This window comes from Carcharodon carcharias, chromosome 28 (genome assembly GCF_017639515.1).
Source record: "Carcharodon carcharias isolate sCarCar2 chromosome 28, sCarCar2.pri, whole genome shotgun sequence".
NCBI lineage: Eukaryota > Metazoa > Chordata > Chondrichthyes > Lamniformes > Lamnidae > Carcharodon > Carcharodon carcharias.
In genome coordinates, this window is record NC_054494.1 from 24,605,731 (window position 1) to 24,631,549 (window position 25,819).

Here is a 25,819-nt window from a genome sequence, read left to right on the forward strand (position 1 = left end):
GACCCATTAATTTCCTCAGTACTTTCTCTTTATTAATATTAATTACTTCAAGAATCTCATTGGATCCTTGGTTCTCACTACTTTTTTTTTCTGTCCTCTACTGTGAAAACAGACGCTATAATGTCTCTTCCATTCCCTTATTCTCCATTATAATTCCTAAGAGACTAATATTTATGTTTGCTACTTTATTCCTTTTTACATACTTGTAGAAGCTCTCACAACTTGTTTTTATATTTCCTACTAGTTTACTCATTCTATTTTCTCCCTCTATCAATTTTTTGGTCAGCTTTTGCTAGTTTTTATTCCTTTCTTAATCTTCAGGCTTACTGCTCTTCTTAGCAATATTATAAGCCTTTTCTTTTAATCTAATTCTATTTTTATCCTCTTTAAATGGACATGGCTGACCCACTTTTCTTGTGAATTTTTTTTTACTGGTTGAGAACAATAAAATATTTCTTTAAATGTTTGCCATTGTTCATCTACCACCATACTTTTTCATTTAATGTCCCAATCTACCTTATCCAACCACAATGCAAGCCAGAGGTGATTGAACCCCGAAGCTTTTGTGCTCAGCCTTGGATTTTAGATCTGACTACTAGGGGCAACTGACAACTGAACCATTATCCATTACGCCTGCAATCAGGGTCGTACATGAAAAACAGTTTACAAAATCTACTGCGTTACGCAGTAAATTCAACACAGGCTAGGATTCATACCTTACACCTCAACCATTCACTACCTTAACCTAACAGAGCCGTCAGGTAGCATATAGGTGAGCTCTTAATGTGGGAAGGGACCGTGAACACATAGTACATTGGGGCTTAATGGAAGTTTGGGGGTTTTTTTTGGCTGGTGGGGGGGAGGGGAGCTGGCAAGGACAAACTTAAATATAAAAGAAACCTTAAAAGAAAGAGTCAGAGAATGATTAAAATTGTTTGACTAACATACATGGAATCAATTCCCACCAATGAGATCCATTAAATGAAAGAAATGGTTAGATACAGGACTGAAGAGCTTAAGTATAGACTGAGCTGATCAAATGCTGTCTATAACGCCTAGGGTTCAGTACGGCCAAGATCATGATAATGTCATCTGTGGAATGCAAGTAGTCAGTGTGGAATAACATGGGATGTAATGTTAGACTGGCATCCTAGAGTTTCAGTGGATTATTTTATAGAGTCAGGAAATAGTTTCAAAGAGCTCTATCTATATTCATTTTCATAGGTGACCCTTGATAAAATAACCCCCATGTGATTTGTGACAGGAAAAGGCTCGGTGGGCTAAATGGCTGATCCTCAGTGGGGAGTTGTGTACCAGGAGACTGCTACCGGCAGCTCCCTGCTAGGATTGAGAGATCAGTGAATTCACTCATGTTTTTATTATTTGCTTGGTTGGGGGGGGGGGGGGGCACAGGCAACTAAGGGGTTTTTATTGCCCTTCACTATTTGTCTAAGAGTCAGTCACAAGGTGTGGGACTGGAATCACATGTAGGCAGGCATTTTTATATTGATCCAGCAGCTTTCATTGAATGATACTAGGCAGGAGGCCATTTGGCCCATCACACCTGCGCTGCCTCTTTGGCAAAGCTATTTAATTAATCCCACTCCCTTGTTCTTTCCCCGTATCCTTTTTTTTTTACTGTTATTGTTTGCTTTCAACACCCTTTCAGGCAATGAACCCCTTCAACTCACCACAATGAGATTTGAGGATTCACAAGATCAGGGTTGTTTGTTCAAAGTCTTAACAAATACCCTGATAAATTCCTAAATTTAAAAGAGCACTCAAAGGCATTGGCTGAATTTAAGCCTTGAACTTGTTTTCTGGAGTCAGGAAACTGTGCAAATTATCACTGTACTTTATTGAATACTGTCTGGGTATGGGGAGATGAAACTAGTATGAAGATGTAGTACAAAATTACATTTTTATGGTAAAATGTATCTAGTCCAGAAGATTTTAATGTAATTAGATAATTAGTTTGAAGCCATTGTCAGGAAGATATAATAATTCTCAATTTATTGTAAAATAGTGGTGTGTGTGTGTGTGTGTGTGTGTGTGTGAGAAAGAGACAGAGAGAGAGAAAGAGAGTGTGTGAGTGAGAGAGAGACTTAATTGGATCAAAGGCAGCTGGTCTGAAGGCTTTGACGAAAACATGGGGGATGTTTAGAATGTAGGATGTAAAAGGACATTTGCATTTTTAAATAAACCAGACTAGATTGTTTTCGAAGGCAGGGTGAAATGTGTCACCTAGCCAGGTGAAGTTTAGAAACAGTCTGTTTATTTTTCCCAAAGATTATTGGTTAAAACTTAGTACTATGAGAGATTATCAGAAAGATAAAGTCCAAAGACATAGTGAAGCAATAGGAATTTGCATTCAAAAGGGAAAACATATAAAGGAGCGAAGGATGTGTGTAAAGGTATGTATTTTTAAGATCTAACATGTGTGACAAGCCTTCAGCATCTATGCCTCAAGCTGCTGTCTTCAAAGAGCTGAAGTTAAAAAAACTCACTTTGAATTTGGCTGGTTCACAGTATTGTCTCACTTTGCCTGGATCTTTTAAAATCTGTGTGATTACTGTTGCCCTAACAAAAATGTAACTGGGAGTCAGATTAAGTAGAGGATTTAGAAGTTATCATAGTTTTAATTTGTAGATCTATGTATGTGTTAAAATCATTTCTCTTGTTAATAAATGTTTAATAGTCTAGTTTTGTAAACACCTATAAGACTTGGTGGTCTTATTACTACTGAATTCAAGGCACGCATCTCGAAATTGCAAATTGCAAAACAAGTTGTGGCAGTTGTTTCAAGTTTCCCTTTGGGATTTGAACAACTCAGCATTTACCATCTGCTGTGCCGTAATAGCAATGGAGCCACATTCATCCTCCATTTGCTCAGTGAAGTAAATAAGCTTTAGTGATGTTATCAATGGGATCCGTTCCAGGCGCATCAGGGAAGATTGAAATTCAGGAGATGGTCTTTGACAAATAATCTGCATTAAAAAGACACCCAATATCCATTTTCTATCAGTTAAACATCTTTGAGGGAAGTATTTCAAGTTAAGAAAAAGTCGCTCATGTATTTGCTTAATTCGATTCAAGGGGTTACATATAATTAAAGCGCCTCTCTCAGAAATAGTTCAATTTCTCTTTTTAAAAAAAAATCTTGAATTAGAATGTCACTAAAGCAAATGAGGATATTGTCACCATCCGCTTAACTGGTAAAATAATCGCAATATAGCTTGGATTGCTTCAAGTTTCATAAAACAACAGATCAATCTTAAATTCACGGGGGCTGATTTTATGCATTGAATAAGTCAGTTCTAAATGATTTGCAGAGAGATCTGCAAACCTCACCAGATTGGACATGTGCTAACAGCAATCCATTTTCCAAGATCAGATGACTTACATAATTACTCAGAGCTCCAAAGTTCAGACAGGAACAGGTGCAGGAAAGGAGCCGAGTGTACACTGGTTTCAGCTGTATGCAACAGCAGGCATCATTAAGAGGTTTACTGCCTTGAAGGCTGCATGGACACTGATTTCTGTACAATAATTGTGGCTGCTTTTTCAGCACTCTTATTTTCTGCACCAGTGAACAGAGGTACTATTTTACAGGGACTCTGGTGGCCTGGATCCGCCGAAGCTCCACTTAATGCCAATCATCCATCGTCACTGAGGCCTTGCATGTTACTGCCCCAGGGAATGCACCAAAACTTGTGAAAACAATGTAATTAATTTAATGGAAAACAGACTTAAATGTCTCTGCAACTGTATAAAACAAACTATCATATGCTAAATTTAGTTAAATGATTGTGCAGGCCTTCTATATTCATGGATTCATTCCAAGGAAGCCGAGGCAGGCTTCCATTTTGCTCTGAGCCATGACAATTCTTTCAGGACTTTCAGAGTACAAACAACAATAAATAGATGCTTGCTTGTGCAAGCAAATACATGTGTGAAGGATAGCGAGGGAACATGCCAATCAATAAGCCTCAGAAAAGCTGCCAATCAGCTTCAAAAGATGATGATGATGCATCCCACAATTGCCAACAGCTCAGGAAAGGAATATACCACTGAGAAACAGGCCAATATAAAAATCTCTGAATACCAAATGATATTTTTGTATTGTTTTGGGACCGCATGCCACAATTCCGTGTGTTTTTCTATGAAAACTGAAACCTTACATGAAAATTTCTACAAACTATAATGAGGTAACTAACCAGATAATCTGCTTTTTAACATTAAATTGAGATAAATGTTGGCCAGAGCCCTGGGAGACATCTCCAGCCCTGCTTCGAATAGTGCCAGGGAGCTCATTACATCAACCAAAGACAACAAACAGGGCATCAGTTCAACATCTCATTTCAAAAGACAGCACCTCCAACAGTGAGTCATTCCCTCAGCACTCAAACCTCTGCAGTAGGGCTTGAACCCATGACCATCTGACACAAAGGTGAGAGGAATACAACCATGGCCTGGGAGAGGGGTGTGCAGATGATGCTGATTACCGCTGCTTTCAGGGGGGCCTGGGCTCAGACAGCATCACCCTTCTCTCAAGTAGCTGCCTCACACCCCGGGGTAGTGAGCGAGTGCCACGTGTCCTCAGGTGAAAAAACAAAAACAGAATTACCTGGAAAAACTCAGCAGGTCTGGCAACATCGGCAGAGAAGAAAAGAGTTGACGTTTCGAGTCCTCATGACCCTGCAACAGAATGTCCTCGGGTGCTCTGGCTCAATTTGCATCTTTTGCTATTGGCAGCATGCACCTCTCGCAGGCAGCAGATGGCCATATCCACAGGCTGCACTGAACGTCCCAACTCTGAAACCTGGCTGCCGTTGTCCCAAAGTCAATGGATCTCCTGGACACAGCATCCTAATTGGGAGATCTGCCCAAAAGGCACATCAACGAGAGTGCATTCTCCCTTCCAGGCCTTGCCCCCAATTCCTGGTTCTCCGACCTCTACTGAATTTTCAACGCATGGTTCCAACTCGCTGGTGTCACTGGCCAGGGGTTAGAGGTGGGGATTTGGGATGCAATTTGGCAAGAAACTTATGTCACTGATCTTTGGGCTATTGGAGAGAGTGCATGGGGAGGAACCCCTCAATTCCAGGAAATTCTGGGTCATTCCAGGAGGGTTGGGAGCCCCAGTCCATCAGTTTATGAAAGGCTGAACTTCAGTCCAAGGCACTGTTGCCCACCAGAGCAGATGATGGTGTGAGTTTTCCATTTACAGAGAAAAGCAGCCAATGGCCCGAACATGAGCAGCAGGCTGGCCCAGTAGGAAAATGAGCTGCAAGGAAATGAACTGAGGAAAGCAAGAGTGCGAGAGGATGGGGAGAGGATGTTAGTATTTGAGTACCCTCAAATGGAAAGGATACCGAAGTTATAGAAAAGGGGCATTGTAGGTTCACCAGGATAATAAGAAGGGCAAGGAGAGAGAGTTGGAAAGAGAAGCTTGAGATTTGAGCTTTTCCAGTAAGGCTGCAAAGAGTGAGCGTGTGAGAGTGCGAGCGAGTGTGCACGTGAGAACGCAAGCGAGCGTGCACGTGAGAACGCGAGCGAGCGTGCACGTGAGAGCGCGAGCGAGCAAGCACGTGGGAGCACGAGCGAGCGTGCATGTGAGAGCGCAAGCGAGCGTGCACGTGAGAGCGCGCACATGGGAAAGCGAGCGGGCAGGGGAGAGCGAGCATGTGAGAGAGTGAGCGAGTGTGTGCGTGCGGGAGAGAGAGAACTCTGAGACTCAGAGTGAGCCATGCACACTTGTGCACACACACACAACTGCTTGGTGAGTGGACACATACACACGTGCCCCCAGAGACTGATAAAACTCCTGCTCCATACACAAAATGAGCCATGACAGGAAAAAAAGTGTTACCCAGGATCAGAAACACAAAATCAGCAGAAACTGGATAACACTCTTGTGTGTCATATACACTTACACTCCATTGCACCAGCAAAGGTTGAATGAGGTCGAATGAAGCAGTCTACAGCTGCAAAACTGAGATCAAAATGGTAGAATACCACTGTTACAGCCTTAATTATTTGTTGCAGTGGCTACAAGCTTTATTAGCAGCTATAACAGTGGGAGATATTTATAGGACAAAAAACAGTGTGCAAGAGGCCATGAGAATTTTTTCATAAATAGGAAGTAATCAGGATTCTAATATGATCCAAACTAGGCCAGTATCAGATGTTGACATTCGATGTGACAACACCTGCCTATTATTTAATGATTCTATTGTATATATAAGACAATTTCTTTCTTCTCTCTGTGTGTCCCATTAATATTTATCTGTCCTCTAGGCTTCCAGCTTTACTAATACTCACACTGAAGTTGCAACTTTAAAACTTTGCCTAGAATGTTTTAGAGGCCCCATTAAGTGAGCATTTCCAGCATTCACACCGGGTAATGGGGTATGATGTGTATACCTTAAATGCGCTATGGTTCAGCATGTAGAGAAAAGAGATAAGATGCAAAGGATTACAAGGCTATCTTGTATATGGTAAAATATGCACATATTGCAGACTGCGTCGATGTAACATGAGCAAAGGTCAGAACTGCTGACTGATCATTTACAAAGCAGCCAATTGACATTACTGACAGACTGACACTGAGTAAAAGAGAGGGGAGAGAGAGAAAAAGGGAGAGAAGAAGTCAGAGAATGAGTGGAAGGAGTAAAAGACTGAATGAGGAGGGAGAAAGAAAGACTGAGATGGATTGAAAGGATCACAGAGACACTAAGGAAGCACAAGAGAGAAAAAATTACTGGGTGTGGGAGAGGTGAGCAAGAAAGGGAGGGAGAGAAAGAACAGTCTTGACATTTTCCTCTATGTGTAGGGATAGTGTGGCCATATCAATGCCCTGTATGGCTTACTCTGTGGCCTTAGTTTTACAGTTTACTGTCCAAGCAAAAGTGCCGAAAATCCCACTGTCTTTAGCATGTGATTTGTGAATTTGAATAAGTTAGCATCAATGGCACCCTGTTTCCTAAGATGCCGATGTTACTAACGTATGCCTGGATTTCCCTCAGATACAAAAGCACTACACTGCACTTATCCATTGAAAGATTATCTGCCGCTAAAGGCTCTTTAATCTAATTTATCAAAATCAGCCAGTAACCTATATATTTGCTCCACATTCCTTATTCCTGTCCATATTTTTGTGTGAGTCACTAATATGTGGATGGGTCCATTAATAATCTGACCCAAATCATTACTGATAATGGTGAACATCAATGGTCCCAAAAGACAATGCTGCAAAACATCGCTCATAACCTGGCCACGTGCGTACACTGAGGCAATGATCTACTTGTGAGTTTGAGCATAGTACCTCGCTGAGAATCCCAAATGTACCTTTTTTTAAAAAAAAAGCTGAAGCTGGAAGTGTACAGCTTGACTGGCTGGTAGCTTGGGTTACACAATCAGACACCCAGCTAAATCTCCAACTCTTTTGGTGGGGTAAAATGCAGATGTTTTGCACAGGGCTGCCAACTCTCTAGGAGTGCCCTGGACTTTCCAAGAATCCAAGAATAATCCACAAGGACACTGTTGTTAACTAGGCAGGATAACAAAATCATAGGGAATGATATTCACAACTTTGGTTAACCGTGTTTCTGTGCTTTGGAAGGGACCGGATTGGAAGGATTCAAACATGAGGATTCAAACATGAAGTTGTGGGTGCAATGGACAAGGATCTGAGATAGGACAACAGATACTGCTTTATCTGTATCTTTATTGGTGCATTTGTCTTATTTGCAGTTTCAGTCTGATCTATTGCATTGAAGGTACATTTCCAACTCCATTTTGGGGAGGTGGCAGTGGCATAGTGGAAATGTCACTGGACTAATAATCCAGAGGCCCAAATTAATGTCCTGGGGACATGGGTTCAAATTCCACCACGCCAGCTGGTGGAATTTTAATTCAATTGATAAAATCTGGAATTGAAAGCTAGTCTCAGTATGGTGACCATGAAACTATCAATTGTTGTAAAAACCCATCTAGCTCACTAATGTCCTTTAGGAAAGGAGCTCCGTCATCCGTACCCATTCTGCCTAAATTTGACTCCAGACCCACAGTAATGTGGTTGACTCTTAACTGCCCTCTGCAACGGCATAAGGGAAATTAGGGATGGGCAACAAATGCTGGCTTTGCCAGCGATGCCCACGTTCCTTGAAAGAATCAAAAAACACAGCCATCCCACTTTTAGCTGCTATTTCTTTTGTAGCGATAGAAATGGGCAAGAAACAAATTTATTTATGGTTCTTTTTGGCAATCCTAGATTTTGATGAGAAAAGACAGTTCTAGGAAGTAGTAAATACCCCACATATTATGTGTGCATCTGTCCTGATCCCAGGACTCATATTTATTGACTCAGTCTTTCTTGGATACGTCAGAACAAACCTGTCTTCAGCACTGGTCATTGTCACATAGCTATGCCATCTCTTAGAGACTGGCCCACAAACACAAAATCCACCCATGCTAAACTTTTACTTGGAGGTCATCAGTGGCGATGGCAAGAACGCTTCTTCACACAAAAGGTAGTGGAAATCCAAAACACTCTCCTGAAAAATGCTGTTGAGGCTACTTCAATTGAAAATATCAAAACTGAGATGGACAGGTTTTTGTTGGTAAATGTATTCTTCTCTCTTGAAAAAAGACTGAGGGGTTGCCTAATCAAGGCCTTTAAAATTAAGAAAAATTTTGATAGCAGATAGAGAGAGATGTTTCTTCTCTTGGGAAAGAACCTAACCAGAGGCCATCAATGAGATAGTGACAAGGAAATGCAATAGAAAATTCAGAAGAGATTTCTTCACCCAAAGATTGATAAGAATGTGGAACTCACTACCACAGGGAGTGGCTAATGCGAGTAGTGTAGATGCATTTAAGGGGAAGCTAGACAAGTATTCGAGCAAGAAGGAAGTAGATGGCTATGATGGTAGATTTAGATGCGAAAAGATGGGAGGAGGCTTGGGTGAAACGTAAATGCCAGCATGGACTGGTTGAACTGAATAACCTGTTTTGTTGCCATATAGCCTTTATAATCTTACAAAATCCTATTAAGGACTATGGGACAAAGGTGGTTTAAGATACAGACCAAACATGGTTTAATTGAATGCATGAATAGGCTCAAGGGAGTAATGTCCTACTTCCTATGTTTCTACTCCACTTCATCTATCCAAGCCACCGCCGGTGATATCAAGTTGGCCAGTAGGCTGTTCACGTGACAAAAGATCTTTTGCTCCCAAGAGACAAGTTCATCACTTTCACTGTGGAAAGGAGATATCAGCTCAATAAGACTGAAAACATTTTCTGGGAGTGGTCAGGTTCCCAAGAATGCAGGCTGTAACAAATGTACCCACCCCGGTACACATACCATCTCTTTACAGACAAAGTATACTGCTGTCCGCTGGCTTGCCAGTGTAGGAAATGCTCCTCACATCCACATAGAGCAACGAGCGGAATGCCCACTTACCCAGTTTTGAGCAGGTGGACTGGCTGCTGCACTGCCCCATCACTTCCCCACAGACTTAATTTTGCACCTGCACATTGACTTTTCACTCACTTCACCTTTGCCTGACTGTTCTTCGACCTGCCTAGCCTTGGCAAGAACAGAAATAGTTAAAATTGAATTTGAAGCTTTGTAAAAGCTGTTGTAATAATGTGCCCCATATGCAACAACTTAGTATATACAGTTCACTTAAGTATCAGCTGCTGGCCAAATTGTGTCCCTGCCCTATTAGGCTAACTGTTAACTCGAGGCCAAAGCTACACTGAGAGCTTATTTAAAGAAGCTGAGTCCAAAAGGTTGGGCACACTTATCTCAGTGTGGAGTGCGCCAGCATGGGTCACACAGGAAACATTCCCAGGGTGGATTTTGCTGGTCTGGCAAAATTGGGGCTATTAAGTACATGGCTCAGAGTGACTAAAGGCCATGAGTGAAATATTTCTTATATTTTTACTGACAGGCAGAGATCGATACTGTAATGGATTGAAAGGGATAATATGACACCTGTTTGTGATTTACAGTGGTTTATAATTTTTATGCTAGTTATCAAAAATTATCTTTAACCAAGCTTTAACTCACATCAGTTATGTAGAAATAACATGAGATATTGGAAGCAGAAATTACTGATTTTAGTCACATTTTATTAGCCCATCACTGCTTTCTCACAGGTTGCATTCCAGCCCTTATGGCATGGAAAATTACAGCAGGGAGAGTTCATCTGATCATCTAGGCAATTTAATTGTGGTGGATTTAAAAGCTGCCAGGTTTTTTATTTCTTTTCTAAACTATCTTTGCATGACTGCACCTCATATTACTTCGAGTCAGCCTTGCACTTGTCAAGGGAGCCAGGCTTTACACAGCAAACATGTCCTAAACAGGCAGATGTTGATCTATGAACATGTGGTTCTAAAATGGTTACTGGGCAATAACAAAAACTGAAGGTTAGACCTGTGGAGAGTTACAGCCATCTGTACTACGGGCAACACACAATGATTGACTTCCTCTGTTGGAGTTTGTAATTATATTGTACAATTTACACATCCTTATATTTAAGATTTATAACAAATGTTTTTATGGGAACATGTGTTTATACCATATTGGGAAGTTAAAGTATTACTGTAATCAGTACTCTAGGCACAATTTACATAAAAGTCACATCATACCAACATTATGCTTTTCATTTTCCTTTAGTCTATTAACTGGAATCGGATTCAGGACATTTATAGATTAATCTTTTCCAGCCTCAAGGATAGTTAACATTTGGGAGTGTGTCTGGAAACACATAGAGCATAAGACATTGAACACCATCTGCCTCTTGATCTGTATCTTATCCATGTGAAGCAACAACTGGGACTACACAGCTCCAGGGCAGGTCAGAGAAGCTCACAACAATATTGTGGTTAGCCAGACGGAGTCAAGCAGTTTAAGAAAAAACTGCACTGAGGAAACCAGTGAGTTTTAACTTCTACCAGCATGAACTCATTCCTCCAACATCATTTAACAGCAGCAAGTAGAAATAGCTTCATTTGCTTATTCCTGTTTGACCTCTATGACACTGGTCCCATCCCCATTTATGCCCTTTCACTTTAAATAGCTCTCTTTATCTGGTGTCCTCCTAGCTTAGACTTGCGATCAGCTCTTCTGAGCAGTTATGGGGCTGCACCGTGATTAACTTTCCAGAAAAATGCTTAGGGCAAGCAAAACAGAACAGATGTATGCCAATCAGAATCAAAAGAAAACAGAATGACACAAAAAGTTACCAATACAGAGCTGAGAAGCAATTGTAAGCGACAAAGTGATAGCACCCGCTGCTGACCTCAAAGAAAACTACCCACAAAGATCGATCTCTGTGGAATGAATTTCACCGTTCCTGACATTAATTTGATTTTGGCAGCAGTTCAAGCGGATTGCTGGTATCTGGTAACATTGATGGCATCAAGCAGGCTAAGCAGCCAATCACATTGATGAATGCTCACAGACAGCAAATCAGGAAGTAAAAAAGCACTGAATATCATTCACGCCTTAATCATTTTAAAGAAAGCAAAATAAATATTCAGATATTCTCAGAGGGTTGAGATAGAAGCTGAAGTTTCATAAGACTTGAAAATTATTATAAAAACCTATGGACTTTTAAAAAATCATAATCATCAATATGACATTCCATAAATGGAAAATTCGTTTTCAAGGCCTGAGAGATTGTTCAACAGTAATTATGAACTTAGCACACCTCATTTAACAAGAAGTTATTTATTCAAGGGCATTTAAATCAGGACTAATAATGTAAAAGTACAAATTCATGTCAACTGAAGCAATTTCCATCTGCTGGGACATCAGATACCTGGACAGGAGCAGGGAATCACTGATAGGAATTTCTGGATTTCTGCAGTTAACTGCATATGAGCACATGCCGGAAGTTGCTGTCAGTTTCACAGTTGTGGTGAATGATGAACAATGATGGTGAACACTGACAATTTCATTACTATTACAACCACAAAATGTGGGCCACTTTTTAAACATAACTGCCGAGCCTAAATGGTTTATAAAGTTGTCAACCCATCACGATTGGCCTTAGAGTCTCCAGAAATTGAAGACTAATCCATAGGATGCTGCTGTGGCAACGCTACAGTAAAATGACAGAAGTCATTTTCTGATAGTCACTGAGTTAGATAATTCTTGACCAAGAGCTTTTTTGCTTTCCAATTGGTGTGGAAAGTCTGTGCATCCTGATCATGGATGTTTTGGGCAACCAATGGTGGGAGTGCGTGGGGCGGAACATCGGAGGCATGAGGTCATGTGATGAAACCTCTAGGAATTCATTCAACCAGAGTTGGAAACCCTTTGGTTGATTAACATATAAACGCTAATAGGATGGCTCATTTCACTACTCCCCTCTCCCAAGCGCTTTCTATTTTAGGACACTCGATTTATTCTATGTTTTGCAAATAACACCAAGTTTGTAGGTTCTTCTGAGATTTTATCAGGGCCTCAAAGGCCAATTTAAGCTAAGAAAAGCTGTAGTTCCTCAATGGTTCAATGAATAAATGCATCAATGGAGTATTAAGCCATATAAAATAAGTTTATACAAAAACAAAAATAGCTGGAAAAACTCAGCAGGTCTGACAGCATCTGCAGAGAGGAACACAGTTAATGTTTCAAGTCCGTATGACTCTTCATTAGAACTAAAGAAATATAGAAATCTGGTGAAATATAAGCTGGCTGAGGGGGGTGGGACAGGTAGAGCTGGATAGAGGGCCAATGATAGGTGGAGGCAAAGACAAGATTGCCAAAGATGTCATAGACAAAAGGACAAAGGGGTGTTGACGGTGGTGATATTATCTAAGGAATGTGCTAATGGTGACATTACGGGTAGAAAGCAGGGCAAGCAAGTGACAGATGGCTCTAGTGGGGGGAAGGGATCGAAATGGGCTAAAAGGTGGAGATAAAAAGATAGATAATAAATTTAAAAATTGGTGGGAAAAGAAAAATATATTTAAAAAATTATAAATTATTAGAAAATTTTCTATGACATCTTTGGCAATCTCTTCTTTGCCTCCACCTATCACTAGCCTTCTATCCAGCTCTACCTGTCCCACCCCCCTCAACCAGTTTATATTTCACCACATTTCTATATTTCTTTAGTTCTGATGATGAGTCATACGGATTTGAAATGTTCACTGCGTTCCTCTCCGCAGATGCTGTCAGACCTGCTGAGTTTTTCCAGCTACTTTTGTTTTTGTTTCAGATTTCCAGCATCCACAGTATTTTGCTTTTATCTTAAAATAAGTTTATGCTGAGCTGGCTGATCACCCCTAAGATGGTTGTTTGGTAACTCCAGGTTAAGAAAGGAAAAAAATGAACAGCCAAAATTCTTGCACTTGATTGCTATCTGCAAAGAGTCCTACTTAATTTTTTATACCAGTAGAATTTTGCAAACATGCTAGTTCAGCTCCATGGTTACTGACACTTATTATGGAACTCCATAGTTACTAACATTCATCATGGTGGAGCTCCACAGATTATGTCATTTTAAAGAACTTGAGCTCCACAGGCCCTGGTGTTCACCCTGGATGAAACTCTATACTTAGGATTCTGCAACCACATTCTGCCAAGCAGGTGAACTTGCATAATCTCAATAATGCAAACATGAACTGTCCCAAATCCTAGTTGTGGCTGTTTATTGTTCAGTTATAACCACAAGACCTGACTTTACCATATTTGCATGACATCCCTCCATCTGCCATTTTAACAGTGATGTGAAATAAAATACCATAATAACATCATACAAAACCATTAACCTTTTGGAGGTTAATGCTACCTTACTAAAGCTTTATGATTGAAGAAAACAGTAAAATTGAAAATCTCTCTTGATTTGCTGCTTTGGTGGTTGTGATTTTTTAACAAAACATAAAGCATGATATTGTTTCCTAATAAGTGAAACAATTAAAGTACAAAGAGAGAGCAGTTGGAAGGGTAATGTAATTTTTACAACTCAAGAAAACATTTGTCATGATTTTAGCAAAAGGATCTTCTCCCACCTTCCATTCCCTTTGATGCAGAATATTGCTTATTGAGAGACAGCAAGAAAGTCTCAATGGTAAATTAAACTAATTTGTACTGATTGCCATTTTCCCCATCTTTCAAATTAAAACACCACATGCTGTTTTGTATGTTTTTCATCTAGATAATTAGTAGATGTGCTGCTTTGCCAAAATACGCAGTTTCAGGGCTGCTTTGCACTTCTTATTCTCCATAATGTGCTTGTATTTCAGTGGCATTAAAGATTGGCATTCCTTTAATTAGCAAGAATAAGCATTTTCTTAAGTCAGATGCATAAGCCCAGCTTCACCTGCCACAATTAGGATTACTAGAGAGCAAATTGATCCTAATTAAGCTGGAATTTGAAGCACCTCAAAAGAAATATTCCAAAATGAATATGAACAAATAACATTAGCCTATAGATTGTAATGCTATGAGATAACAGTTGACATATGTATTTGATCTTTAATTACCATAGGTTTTAAGATGAAGATTAGTATGCTTGCATTTCAGAAAAAAACTTGGCACTGAGTATTGGCACTTGGACATTAGCTACAGTTCAATTTTGCTATTAATAATTTCTCAGTCAGTAGATCAGCCTTAGCTATCTACTCTAATTAGAGAAATTACTCGTACACAGGCTGGCTCCTGGTCAGGCAAGTATTAGCAGCAAATTATGCAATGTTCCAAAATTAATGTCTAAATGTCTCAATCCATAGACTGAAAGATTCCAAGATTACAGTTCATGCATCCAATTAATATTTGACTCAAGATGTTTTCCCCACAAAGTTTGATTTAATTAAAATTCTTTCAACAACTTTTTTTGATTTCTGAAATAAGTAACAAAAAATTTTGAAAATATTCAGCTGATCTGTCAGCATCTGTGGAGAGAGAAACAGGGTTAATGTTTCAGGTCAATGTCCCTTTTCAACCTATGGTACTTCTATTTTAAATTGGTGGGGCTGTTCTTGGTGCATTAGTCAAGCCGGAAACGTCCAGGTCCACTTCTGTTACCGCCTCCTATTTTAAATTCCAGACCTGATTCACTTCTTGATGGGGAACAGGATGGGAAGAAAAGTGAGGGGGAAAGTCATTCTTTTCCATTGTCACTGATCTGCAACCAGTTACAACAGCACAAGTTTAGGGGTGGTGGTTGCATATCTTGCAGCAACCTTCTCATCCCACATTGGGTCTTTGACTGTCCCACTTAGTTATCAGGTGTCAGGGTGAGACAGAGGACTATATTTCATCAGCTGACAGGATAGTAAACATATAATGAATAATTTGTCTACACCACATACCAGAGGTAGAGCCACAACATTATACTGATAAGCCATAGACTAGTGCTCCTTTTAAGCAAAGCTTCTCATTGGAATCAGTGCAATGATCCTACTGAACATTGATATGGGCAAGGGGGGCAGGTTTTTAAAAAGAGGTGCAGAGTAAGAAAGAAGTGCATGAGGTTTATAAATGCCATCTGAATCCAGAGTGCAACTGGGATCAAGCAGTACAATGTAGGACAAAGGCTATTGTACAGCAATTGCAACACTGTTCCTGGAGGATAACAGCTTCTGTCAAATATTATAGCCTGTCACAGAGAACAGTAGGTACAATTACACATCAAATTATTCCTAATGAGATAATTAAAGATCTTTTGAAGATAACACTTCAAGAGCAAACATGAAGCAAGTTATAACTGTCTCTTGAAACCAAAAATGTTACAGTGTTGAAATTAATTACTTTCTTCAATAATATATGTGGCCTTAACTTTATATGAAGGGCTCATTAAATTTTGGGTCTGTATTTGTGCAGGCTGTCTCTCAGTAGAGCTACCAAGTGTTGGGGGACTCTGTCATTAACATTCACACCAGACAACCATTGATAGTAAGAACATTTCCATGTCAAGAGCATTTCCATGTATTCATTCTAAGAATAATCAGTGGTTTAGATATGGAGAAACACTTTATCCAATTTATATTACAAAAGCTAACATCCAGAAATTTACATATTGCAGAGTGAATAAATATATCATTCACAACAAAAAAACTAATAAAACATGGAATAATCAACATAATCTCTCAAAAATTGAACAATTGACTACTAAATATTTTTGCGCTAACTGTAGGTGGCATGAGCTTCAGGGGAACTTGCTTAGATTTTGATCAATTTTGGGTGGGACTCAGGTCTTCATGCCGGTGTTAAAGGCCCAAAAACAAGCTATAACCAATTTTTACCCCGAACTGGGGTATAGCAACAGTCAACACAATGCCTTGAGATTATGCTACACTAAGTCAATAGTTTTTGCTGAGAGAGATCAAGTTGCCAATATCTGTTGTGCAGCAGTTTCTGATTATTGGCAATTCAATAACTGTTCAGCCTAATTTTACAAGATAATAAAAGAGGAATTCTTCACACTCACAGTAATTTAATCGAAATATATATTAATAATCTATCATAAAAACGCAACCAATTGTCCTGATATTTTGAGTAAGGCTGAGATCAGGACTTTTCTACCTCAGAGATAGGCCTAGAAATTCAATGAGGCATGACATTTTTAGAGGTGTAAAGTTGAGGCTACAGCTGAAGATGGTTGGGCTGAGGACACTACCCTGAGGGACTCCTGCAGTGATGTCCTGAAGCTGAGATGACTGACCTCCAACAACCACAACCAACTTCCTTTGTGCTAGGTATGACCCGAACCAGTGGAGAGTTTTCCCCCTGATTTCACTTTTGTTAGGGCTCCTTGATGCCACACTCGGTCAAATGCAGCCTTGATGTCAAGGGCAGTCACTCACCTCACCTCGGGAGTTCAGCTCTTTTATCCATGTTTGAACCAAGGCTGCAATGATGTCAGGAGCTGAGTGGCCCTGGTGGAACCCAAATTGACGTCAGTTAACAGGTTATTGTTAAGTAAGTGCCGCTTTATAGCGCTGTTGATGACTCCTTCTATTACTTTACTGATGATCAAGAGTAGGCTGATGGGGTGCTAATTGGCCGGTTTGGATTTGTCCTGCTTTTTGTGTACAAGAAAAACCTGGACAATTTTCCACATAGCTGGGTAGATGCCAGTGTTTTGGTTGTACTAGAACAGGTTGGCTAGGGGCGCGGCAAGTTCTGGAGCACAAGTCTTCAGTACTATTGCCGGAATATTGTCAGGGCTCATAACCTTTGCAGTATACAGTGCCTTCATTTCTTGATGTCACGTGGAGTGAATTGAATTGGCTGAAGGCTGGCTTCTGTGATGCTGGTGACCTCCAAAGGAGGCTGAGATTGATCATTCACTTGGCACTTCTAGCTGAAGATTGTAGGCTGAAGAAATGCTTCAGCCTTACCTTTTGCACTTATGTGCTAGGCTCCCCCACCATTGAGGATGGGGATATTTGTGGAACCTCCTCCTCCAGTAAGTTGTTTAATTGTCCACCACCATTCACGCCTGGGTATGGCAGGAATGCAGAGCTTAGATCTGATCCATTGGTTGTGGGATTGCTTAGCTCTGTCTATCAATTGCTGTTTATGTTCTTTGTCTTATTTGTAGTCCTGTGTTATAGCTTCACCAGGTTGACACCTCATTTTTAGGTATGCCTGGTGCTGCTCCTAGCATGCCATCCTGCACTCCTGAACCAGGGTTGATCCCCTGGCTTGATGGTAATGGTAGATTGGGGGATATGCTGGACCATGAGGTTACAGATTGTGTTTGAGTTCAATTCTGCTGCTGCTGTTGGCCCACCGTGCCTCATGGATGCCCAGTCTTGAGCTGCTAGATCTGTTCAAAATGTATCCCATTTAGCACAATGGTAATGCCACACAACACGATAGATGGTATCCTCAATGTGACGGCGGGACTTGGTCTCCACAATGACTGCGAATGGGCACTCCTGCCATACTGTCATGGACAGATGCATCTGCAGGTTGGTGACAATGAGGTCAAGTATGTCTTTCCTCTTTTTGGTTCCCTCACCACCTGCCGCAGACCCAGTCTAGCAGCTATGCCTTTAGGACTCAGCCAGCTCGGTCAGTAGAGGTGCTACCGAGCTACTCTTGGTGATAGACATTGAAGTCCCCCTGCCCAGAATATATTCTGCACCCTTGCCACCCTCAGTGCTTCCTCCAAGTGATGTTCAGCTTGGAGGAGCACTGATTCATCAGTTGAGGGTGGGCAGTATGTGGTAATCATCAGGGGGTTTCCTTGCTCATGTTTGGCCTGATGCCATGAGATTCATGGGGTCCGTAGTCAATGTTGAGGACTCCCAGGGTAACACGCTCCTGACTGGATACAACTGTGTCGCCATCTTTCCAGGGGTGGTGATGGTGGTGTCTGGGACATTATCTCTTAAGTATGATTCCATGAAGATGACAATATCAGGCTGTTGCTTGACTAGTCTGAGAGACTTTGCAGGGTCAACAGGGCTGAGTTTGTCATCATTTCTGGTGCATAGGTCGATGTCAGGTGGTCTGTCCAGTTTCATTCCTTATTTGAGAATTTGTAGTGATTTGATACGATTGAGTAGCTTGCTAGGCCATTTCAGAGGGCATTTAAGCCAAACCAGGTAAGGATGGCAGATTTCCTTCCCTAAAGGACATTAGTGAACCAGATGGGTTTTTATGACAATCGACAATGGTTTCAAGGTCATCATTAGACTTTTAATTCCAAATTTTTATTGAATTCAAATTCCACCACCTGCCATGGAGGGATTCAAACCCGGGTCCTCAGAGCATTAATCTGGGTCTCTGAATTACTAGTCCAGTGACAAAACCACTACACCTTCCACATGCGTTAAATGCAGATAAATTTGCAGGTGTGTTACTAACCATCTCCAAACATCTTTGAGTTTCCCAATTACAGCAGACCAACAACCCTTATCTTACATCTTATTTATTGCATGAGTAATGTATGACTGCTTTTAGATATCAACTTGGCAAACACTGGCAAGAACCACTTGAGAAAGGTTCATCAGGATCCTGGTCCGGAATCTTTAGTAACAGGTACAAAACAGATCACTTTTTGTTCATCTTATAATCTGTGCTTTTGAATGCAGCAAAAAAAGCACAAAATGGTATCCAAATTACTCTACAATGATCGGATTCCCTCTGCTTAGCTTTTATTTTTATTACATGGTCATAGATTTTACTGCCAATCAATTTAATAGATTTTAGCTCCAGTAGTAAATAACACAGGTGCTACCCAGTGTCAACACAACAAACTCGGCTGAATCTCATATACTGCTAGGTAAAGTTAATACTCACAAGAACTCGGCCAGTGAGAGTTTGGGCAGATATCATGACCCCTGCCCAGTCTTTTACAGAAGTCATCCAGCCCACTTCCCCTTGTGGTATTTCTTCCTTTTCGTCCAGGTCTTGGAGGGCATCATCTGGCTGGTTAGCTGCGCCGACACCGATTTTCTGCGCATCCTGAAAGAAACAAGCACGAAAGTATGGTCTTAGTTTCTGTCAGCAAGATGACAGGATGGAGGATACATTTATAAAGAATGCAAATTTTTCTTGCTGTAATGCTCGTAATAACAGTAACCAAAAGGGAATGTAACTAAAAATCAAGACAGATCCTCATCTCATACAAGTACTTTGCTAAAGCTTAGATCTGCCTTCATACATCTCAGCAAAACAAAAAAACAACAGCAAGGGCAGCAGCCTGTAGCACAAACCAGCTGTGGTTAGGGTGGCAGAATTCAGATTAATGCCTAATCTTCATACAATGAATTCCAGGACCTCAACAATGGTGTCAGTGAGCGGAACAGTTATCAGGTTATTTCCTCACTGTTAATGCAAGTTTCCCAAGTGCTACACGAGTCCATCCACTACCATACATGGGAAGCTCCAAGTCACAGGAAGTAATTTTAGCTCTATCTGCTTAGCAGAAAGTGAACAGTTGGGCAACAACAATTGCCCAGATTACATGCCTGGTTTCCAGAGATGGAAGAAAGGGCACCTGCTCAATTCCAGTGGGGTTTTTCTTGTATAAATGCACATTGGGTCCTGGTGATATTAACTCAAGACTTGAGCTGGAAATCCACTGCCACCTTCCTGCCAGGCTGAACCAGGCTGGAAGAGGATTAGCCCCGAAAGGGGTTGAAAAAGAATAAGTTTTTCTTCATTCTTTTGTGGGGCCAGGAAATTAGACCTCTTCTGCCTTGGGCTGCTCCTTTTTACCTTAACAAAAAAATTCCCACCACGCAATGCCCCTGTCATTCAATCCCACCAACCATGTGCCCATGACCAGTCTCTGGGCATCATAATTTTCTACCACTTCCCAATGTCTTCCAACCTGTTCCAGACCAGAAATTGTCCAACAAGATTTAAATGAGCTGGGAGTTAAAATAGCCCAGCCACCACCACCCATACAACCAAGGTTAAAATTGGGGCTATAGTTTCTAAGCCAAAAGAAATGATGAGATCCAGAGTCATGATCTAAGACAGAATTCATAAAATCCTCCAGTTTATACTAGTGAACTTCTGTACTAAGAACTCAAAATATGTCAAAAATATATGCATGCATGCTATGTGCTCACAGTTGCACATGAACAGATTTATTTTGGCACCCCCATGATGATAGACAGCAGGAGAGGAGACAGGACAAACTGGGGGCAGTAGAAGGAATTCATCAGTCAGCGTGCATGGTCAGCAAGCTTACACTGGCAGACATCCAGATCCTGGTGACATGTGGCCTATTCCGGCACAGGCATTGTTGTGATTCGCAACTTGGAAAGTTAATGTTGCAAAATGGAAGATGGGTCTCTGGGATGAACTCAAACCTTTTCCTGTCGCTATGAACAGTATGAAAAGGTCTCCTAAACCTTTATTTTGTTGTTAGTTTTAGCCTGTGTTTTTAAGTCGGCTTAATATAAGCCTGCCAAAAATAGACTCCTATTTACAGAATTGCTTCATCAACAATATAGCACACAGTCTTCTTACAGTTAATTCTCTTCAATCCTACTTCCTGATAAACTTCCCCCTTTTGGTTATAAAAGCCCCATGAATTCACTATATTCCTGGATGCCAACTGATCCTAAGTGACAAAATGAGTCTACTTATCAAAAGTTACTACTTAAAAAGTATGTGGAAAGGAAACTACAATTCAAGCATCTGGCTTGGAGTTAGCTGTTAATGTTTTGCTACAGGGATCAGTGTTGGGACCATCTCTGTTTCTAATATTTAAGTGACTTAGATAGTAAGTCAGTTCAATAATACCTAAAAGGAGAGGGAGAAGGGAGAGGATGGCAGAGCAAGCAGCAGAGAGAAAGTTGGGACATGGGAGGGAAAAGAAAGAGACTAAGTACCTTAGGCTTGAAAATCTATGGAGTTAGCCATCAACATTTTGCACAGGTTAAAATCTTATAGTAACTACACTTCAAATGTACCTCATTGTATGTAAAGTGCTATGGGACGTCTCAAGCTCATGAAAGGTACTATATAGTTATCACTCTTCCTTTAGTTGACCAAACTGTCAGATGTTCATCACACCATTTTCCTTGCCCATTCTTGTTTCTAATATACTTTATCGAATAAACTGATTTGAAAACCACTATTTCATTTTGTCATTCGAGCATACAGAAAATTCAACCAACCTAAAGCTCTTAACATTTCTTAATACTGATATCTTGTCACATTTTGAAGACTACAATTTTGCTGGAGTAGCATATTCTAAATCAGCAAAGTGGTGGATCACTCCCAACAGATCAATGGAAACATGCATATAGCCTAACGCTAATGGTTCCATACCTTATACAACCAAGGAGTACTGTCATGGTGAAACCTGAGAGATACAAGCAGTTCAGTGATGACTAAATATGCTACAAATAATGAAACAAACAGGGTACCTCTGGGGAGCCCCACAGAAATCTTATTTTCTCTTGAGGAATGGAGCTCTGTACCATTCATGTAAATACATCAAAATTTTACCCAATGTCTTTCTCCCAAACAGTTAGCCACATGGGACGTGTTACTCAATTGCTCACAGCAATGAGAACAACAGATTATACTTTCTGCCTCTGAAATTTGCCCCCCACCCCAAGCTTATCCAGTAATTTTCCCACTAGTACCTTACTGGTCTTCAGGATATATATTATGCCCAAAACTGTCCCCACATCACTTCCCTGAATAAACAAATATACACTGGTTAAACAGCCAGCAGTTCATCGTGAGCTGCTACATAAATGCTTTGACTAATCAAAAAGCAAAAACTGGTGCAGTATTAGAAGCCAACCACTCATCAAGAATTTTGTGCTGACAACATTCAGTCACTTTAACAAAGCAAAGAGTTATCGAAGGAAAATAATTTAAATGTAGATACAGGAAGAGGGTTATTAAGGGTTTCCAGCCCGAGACCTAAGGAGTACAGGGATTCATTTTATATTCTACAAGATCTTTCTATCATTACCAATTTCCAAATCATTTCTGCACTTTCAACCTCCCAACTGGCACGATCCACTTGCCTCATAAACGTGCAACAGTCAATCTGCTCAACCAGTCTCTCTCGTCTAGCTTTTATGCCCCTGCCCACCATCAAAGCTTCACTCTCTCTCACCTTTCCCATGGTGTGGCCCATATCTTCACTCCCTCAAATCAAATGGCTGCAAATTTCAAAACATCTGGAGCACAACTGGTTTTGCCATCCATCCATAGACCATATCCAGGTCTATTGCACACCACCGCCCCAAACCACCCCCACCCCACCCCCTAGCTCTGCCAAACTGCTCCCTGCTCTCCAAGATGGCCTTTATTATGGCTCGAGTTTCAATGCAGGGAGATGTGATATTGTTCCACCTGAAGTCACATCAAGCATTCATAGATTAGGCATAATGAGTGAAATATAAACTAAAGCTCTCTTTACTCATCCAACAATAACCCCTGCTGCCGCCCCCCCACCCCCCCCCCCCCCCCCCCCCCCCCCCCCCCCCGCACACACACACACACACAACAACCAGAGTGAATGGTTTGACAGCACTCTCAAATTTGGTCATCGTGACTATTAATTTATTGGGTTGGAACCCTGTTCCAATTCAATTGTCATACCACAGTGCAGCACATTGAGAACACAATTCACCACGTTAAAGGACTGTCCCATGGCAGCTTTTAAAACAATGATCCTCAAATGAGTATTGACAGAGGCCTATAAATGCACTTTTAACATTTATCTTTCATAACATTTAATATTTACATTGGGACAGATTTCATATTATGCTTCACATTTCACAATATTAGTGTTTTATAAAAATTGTTTTTCTCTTCATGAAAGATTCTTCAGCAAATTCAAGCTTCTTAACTAATGTATTACCTACACAGCTTGGCTAATTCTTGTATCAGACACTTTAAAAGACTGAATATCTATTGGGAATGTTACGCTCTGGTAGTCAGAGTATAAATTTTATAAGAGCAGGAACATTATAACATGCAATGCTCAAAACCTTATTCTGCTGCTCTGGTGCAACTATGTGTTACTAAGTCACGAGCTCTAATTAGGCTTGTAGAGGTCTATTAGAGGTCAGTCCCTCTTGGGCACACACTAAGCTTCATTAGAAGACGGAGAACAATCATCTCTGAAGATCAGCAACAGAAGGAAATGACCAGCATTTTTAAAAAAGATTATTTTGCATCTGTAACAGTGTGTGACAGACTCGATTAACTTTGCACACAAACACAGACAAATACCTATTTCCTATGGCCAGTGAGTCAGTGATTATGTTATTGGAAAGCAGGATGCTGTTGAAGATACGGGAGTGTGGAAGGACTATACAACTCCAGTGAAAGACTTTAGAAAGATGTTTGAGAGAGATCTGGTCATAGACAGCAGAGCAAACACTGGGAAAATAACCGAATGTCATTATGCACTGCAAGTTTATATCAAGGTTATTTCCTATGCATACAACAACTAGATAGATGAATCTGTGCATGACTCACATGGAAAATGAATGATTCTCTACCGAAGGATGTCTATTAGGCATTCTGTAATCTGGTTAGGGCACACGATTTGATAATGAGGGTCAAGAAACATAACATTTAAAGAAACTAAATGTGCATCTTTTTTTAAAATTCAACCACCTCTGCTATTGTGCCCAACTGAAACCAAGGGTGCTGCTTGAATCAACATATTTAAATTCACAACTTTTATTCAGCATTTTCCTCACACTAGTCATCTGCCCTAACATCTGACTAGATGTCATATTTTGTTTTATATTGCCTCTTGTGAAATGTTATTGCATTAAAGGTGTATAAATATAAGAATCTGAAATGCAGTTCAGGCTCCTAAGTTTAGGAAGGACATGATGGCTTCGAGAGGGTATAGAGAGATTTACTAGAATGGTTCCAGGGATGGGGGATTACCATTACATGGATAGGCTGGAGAAGCTGGGGAAGCGAAGTGCTCCTTAGAACATTGAAAGCCAAGAGAAGTTTTGCTAGAGGTATTTAAAAGTGTGAAGATTTAGATAGGGTAAATAAAGAGAAGCTTTTCAATAATAAAAACAGAAAATGCTGGTAAAGCTCAGTAGGTCTGGCAGAATCTGTGGAGAGAGAAACAGAGTTATGCTTCGTGTCCATATGACTCAGTTAAGGTGATTGGCTAAAGGAACAGAGGCAGTTGAAGAAAATCTTTTTATCTGTAAAGAGGGATTAGGATTTGAAATGGAAAGCACTTCCTGATAGGATGGTGGAAACAGATTCAATAGTAGCCTTCAAAACGGAAATTAGTAAATATTTGAAGGAAAAAAAATTGCAGAAATGTGGAGGAAAGAGCCAGGGAGTTAGATTAACTGGATTGCTCTTTGAAAGTGTTGGTGCAGCCTCAATGGGCCAAATGGCCTTCTTCTGCCCTGTATTATTCTATGGTTCAAAAATACCAGAATGCAGATCGAAGGTTCTCAGTCTTCATCCCAATGACATATAGGATTTAAATTAATTGTATGAAGTGTGTCAGGATACTACAATACCTCATCAGTGACAAAGAACTGAATGCATTAGAAACAAGATAATTAATTTAGTTGCCTTTTTCAGTGATTCCCCAATGCATGGAAAGACCACTCTGAACTATGAGCATAATATAGTGGAAGATGCATTTGTTAATTGCTGTTTCATACAAAGGGAGTACTTGGGGCATTTGAAATTGATTGGATGCTTATCTATACTTTAGAAATTCTGATTGAGTTGTATAAATTAAACAAATAAGTCTGGAAGGCAAGTACAATTTAGTTGCACCAATCCATTTATGGGCACGCACTCAAGGACCCACTTGACTGCTTCGCTGAAGAGCTCCAATCTATTCACAAGTATGATTCACATCTTCCTGCAGCTCATCACTTTAGTTCCCCCTTTCCATTCTGCCCCTTCCACCTTTTGCCTCCTAAATGTTCCAACCAAGCTCAATGCAAACTGCAAGAATAGTAATTCACCTTTCAACTGCGGCCTCTAATCTGCATATTAATTATGTTGTTTCCCTCACTTTCTTGGTTGTCTATCCAATTAATCTTCCACTTCATTCCCCTCCAGTTTTAAGCATTTAAAAAAAATCAAATCCTACCACAGCCTTCCTTAGCTGATTTCAGAGGTGTTTGGCAAATCAGTCACCAAATTAGTGTTTGCTGTCCTAACGGATTTAAAAAGCAGTGTGGGGGAGGGGTATGGTGTGCTTGTGTCACAAGAATTGTTAAATATAATTTCTAACCTCAGCTGGAACAATCCAAAGCAGTCCTCACCATAAGCCCTGGAGAATCACCTTCTTTCTGATCTAATTGAATGCAAACTGTTTGTTGTGCATTCTAGGGAATAATTTGC

General features: G+C 40.5%; 1 protein-coding gene across 4 annotated transcripts in view; it reads right to left on the minus strand.

Annotated features, from left to right (window-relative positions):
- The window catches only part of kcnma1a (potassium large conductance calcium-activated channel, subfamily M, alpha member 1a), a 770,607-nt gene that overhangs the window by 592,054 nt on the left and 152,734 nt on the right, over positions 1-25,819 (minus strand). For all 4 annotated transcript variants that reach the window (XM_041176516.1, XM_041176514.1, XM_041176513.1 and 1 more), the window contains exon 2: positions 19,283-19,447. In XM_041176516.1, coding sequence (XP_041032450.1) covers positions 19,283-19,447 — 165 coding nt within the window. The remainder of the gene's footprint in view (positions 1-19,282; positions 19,448-25,819) is intronic.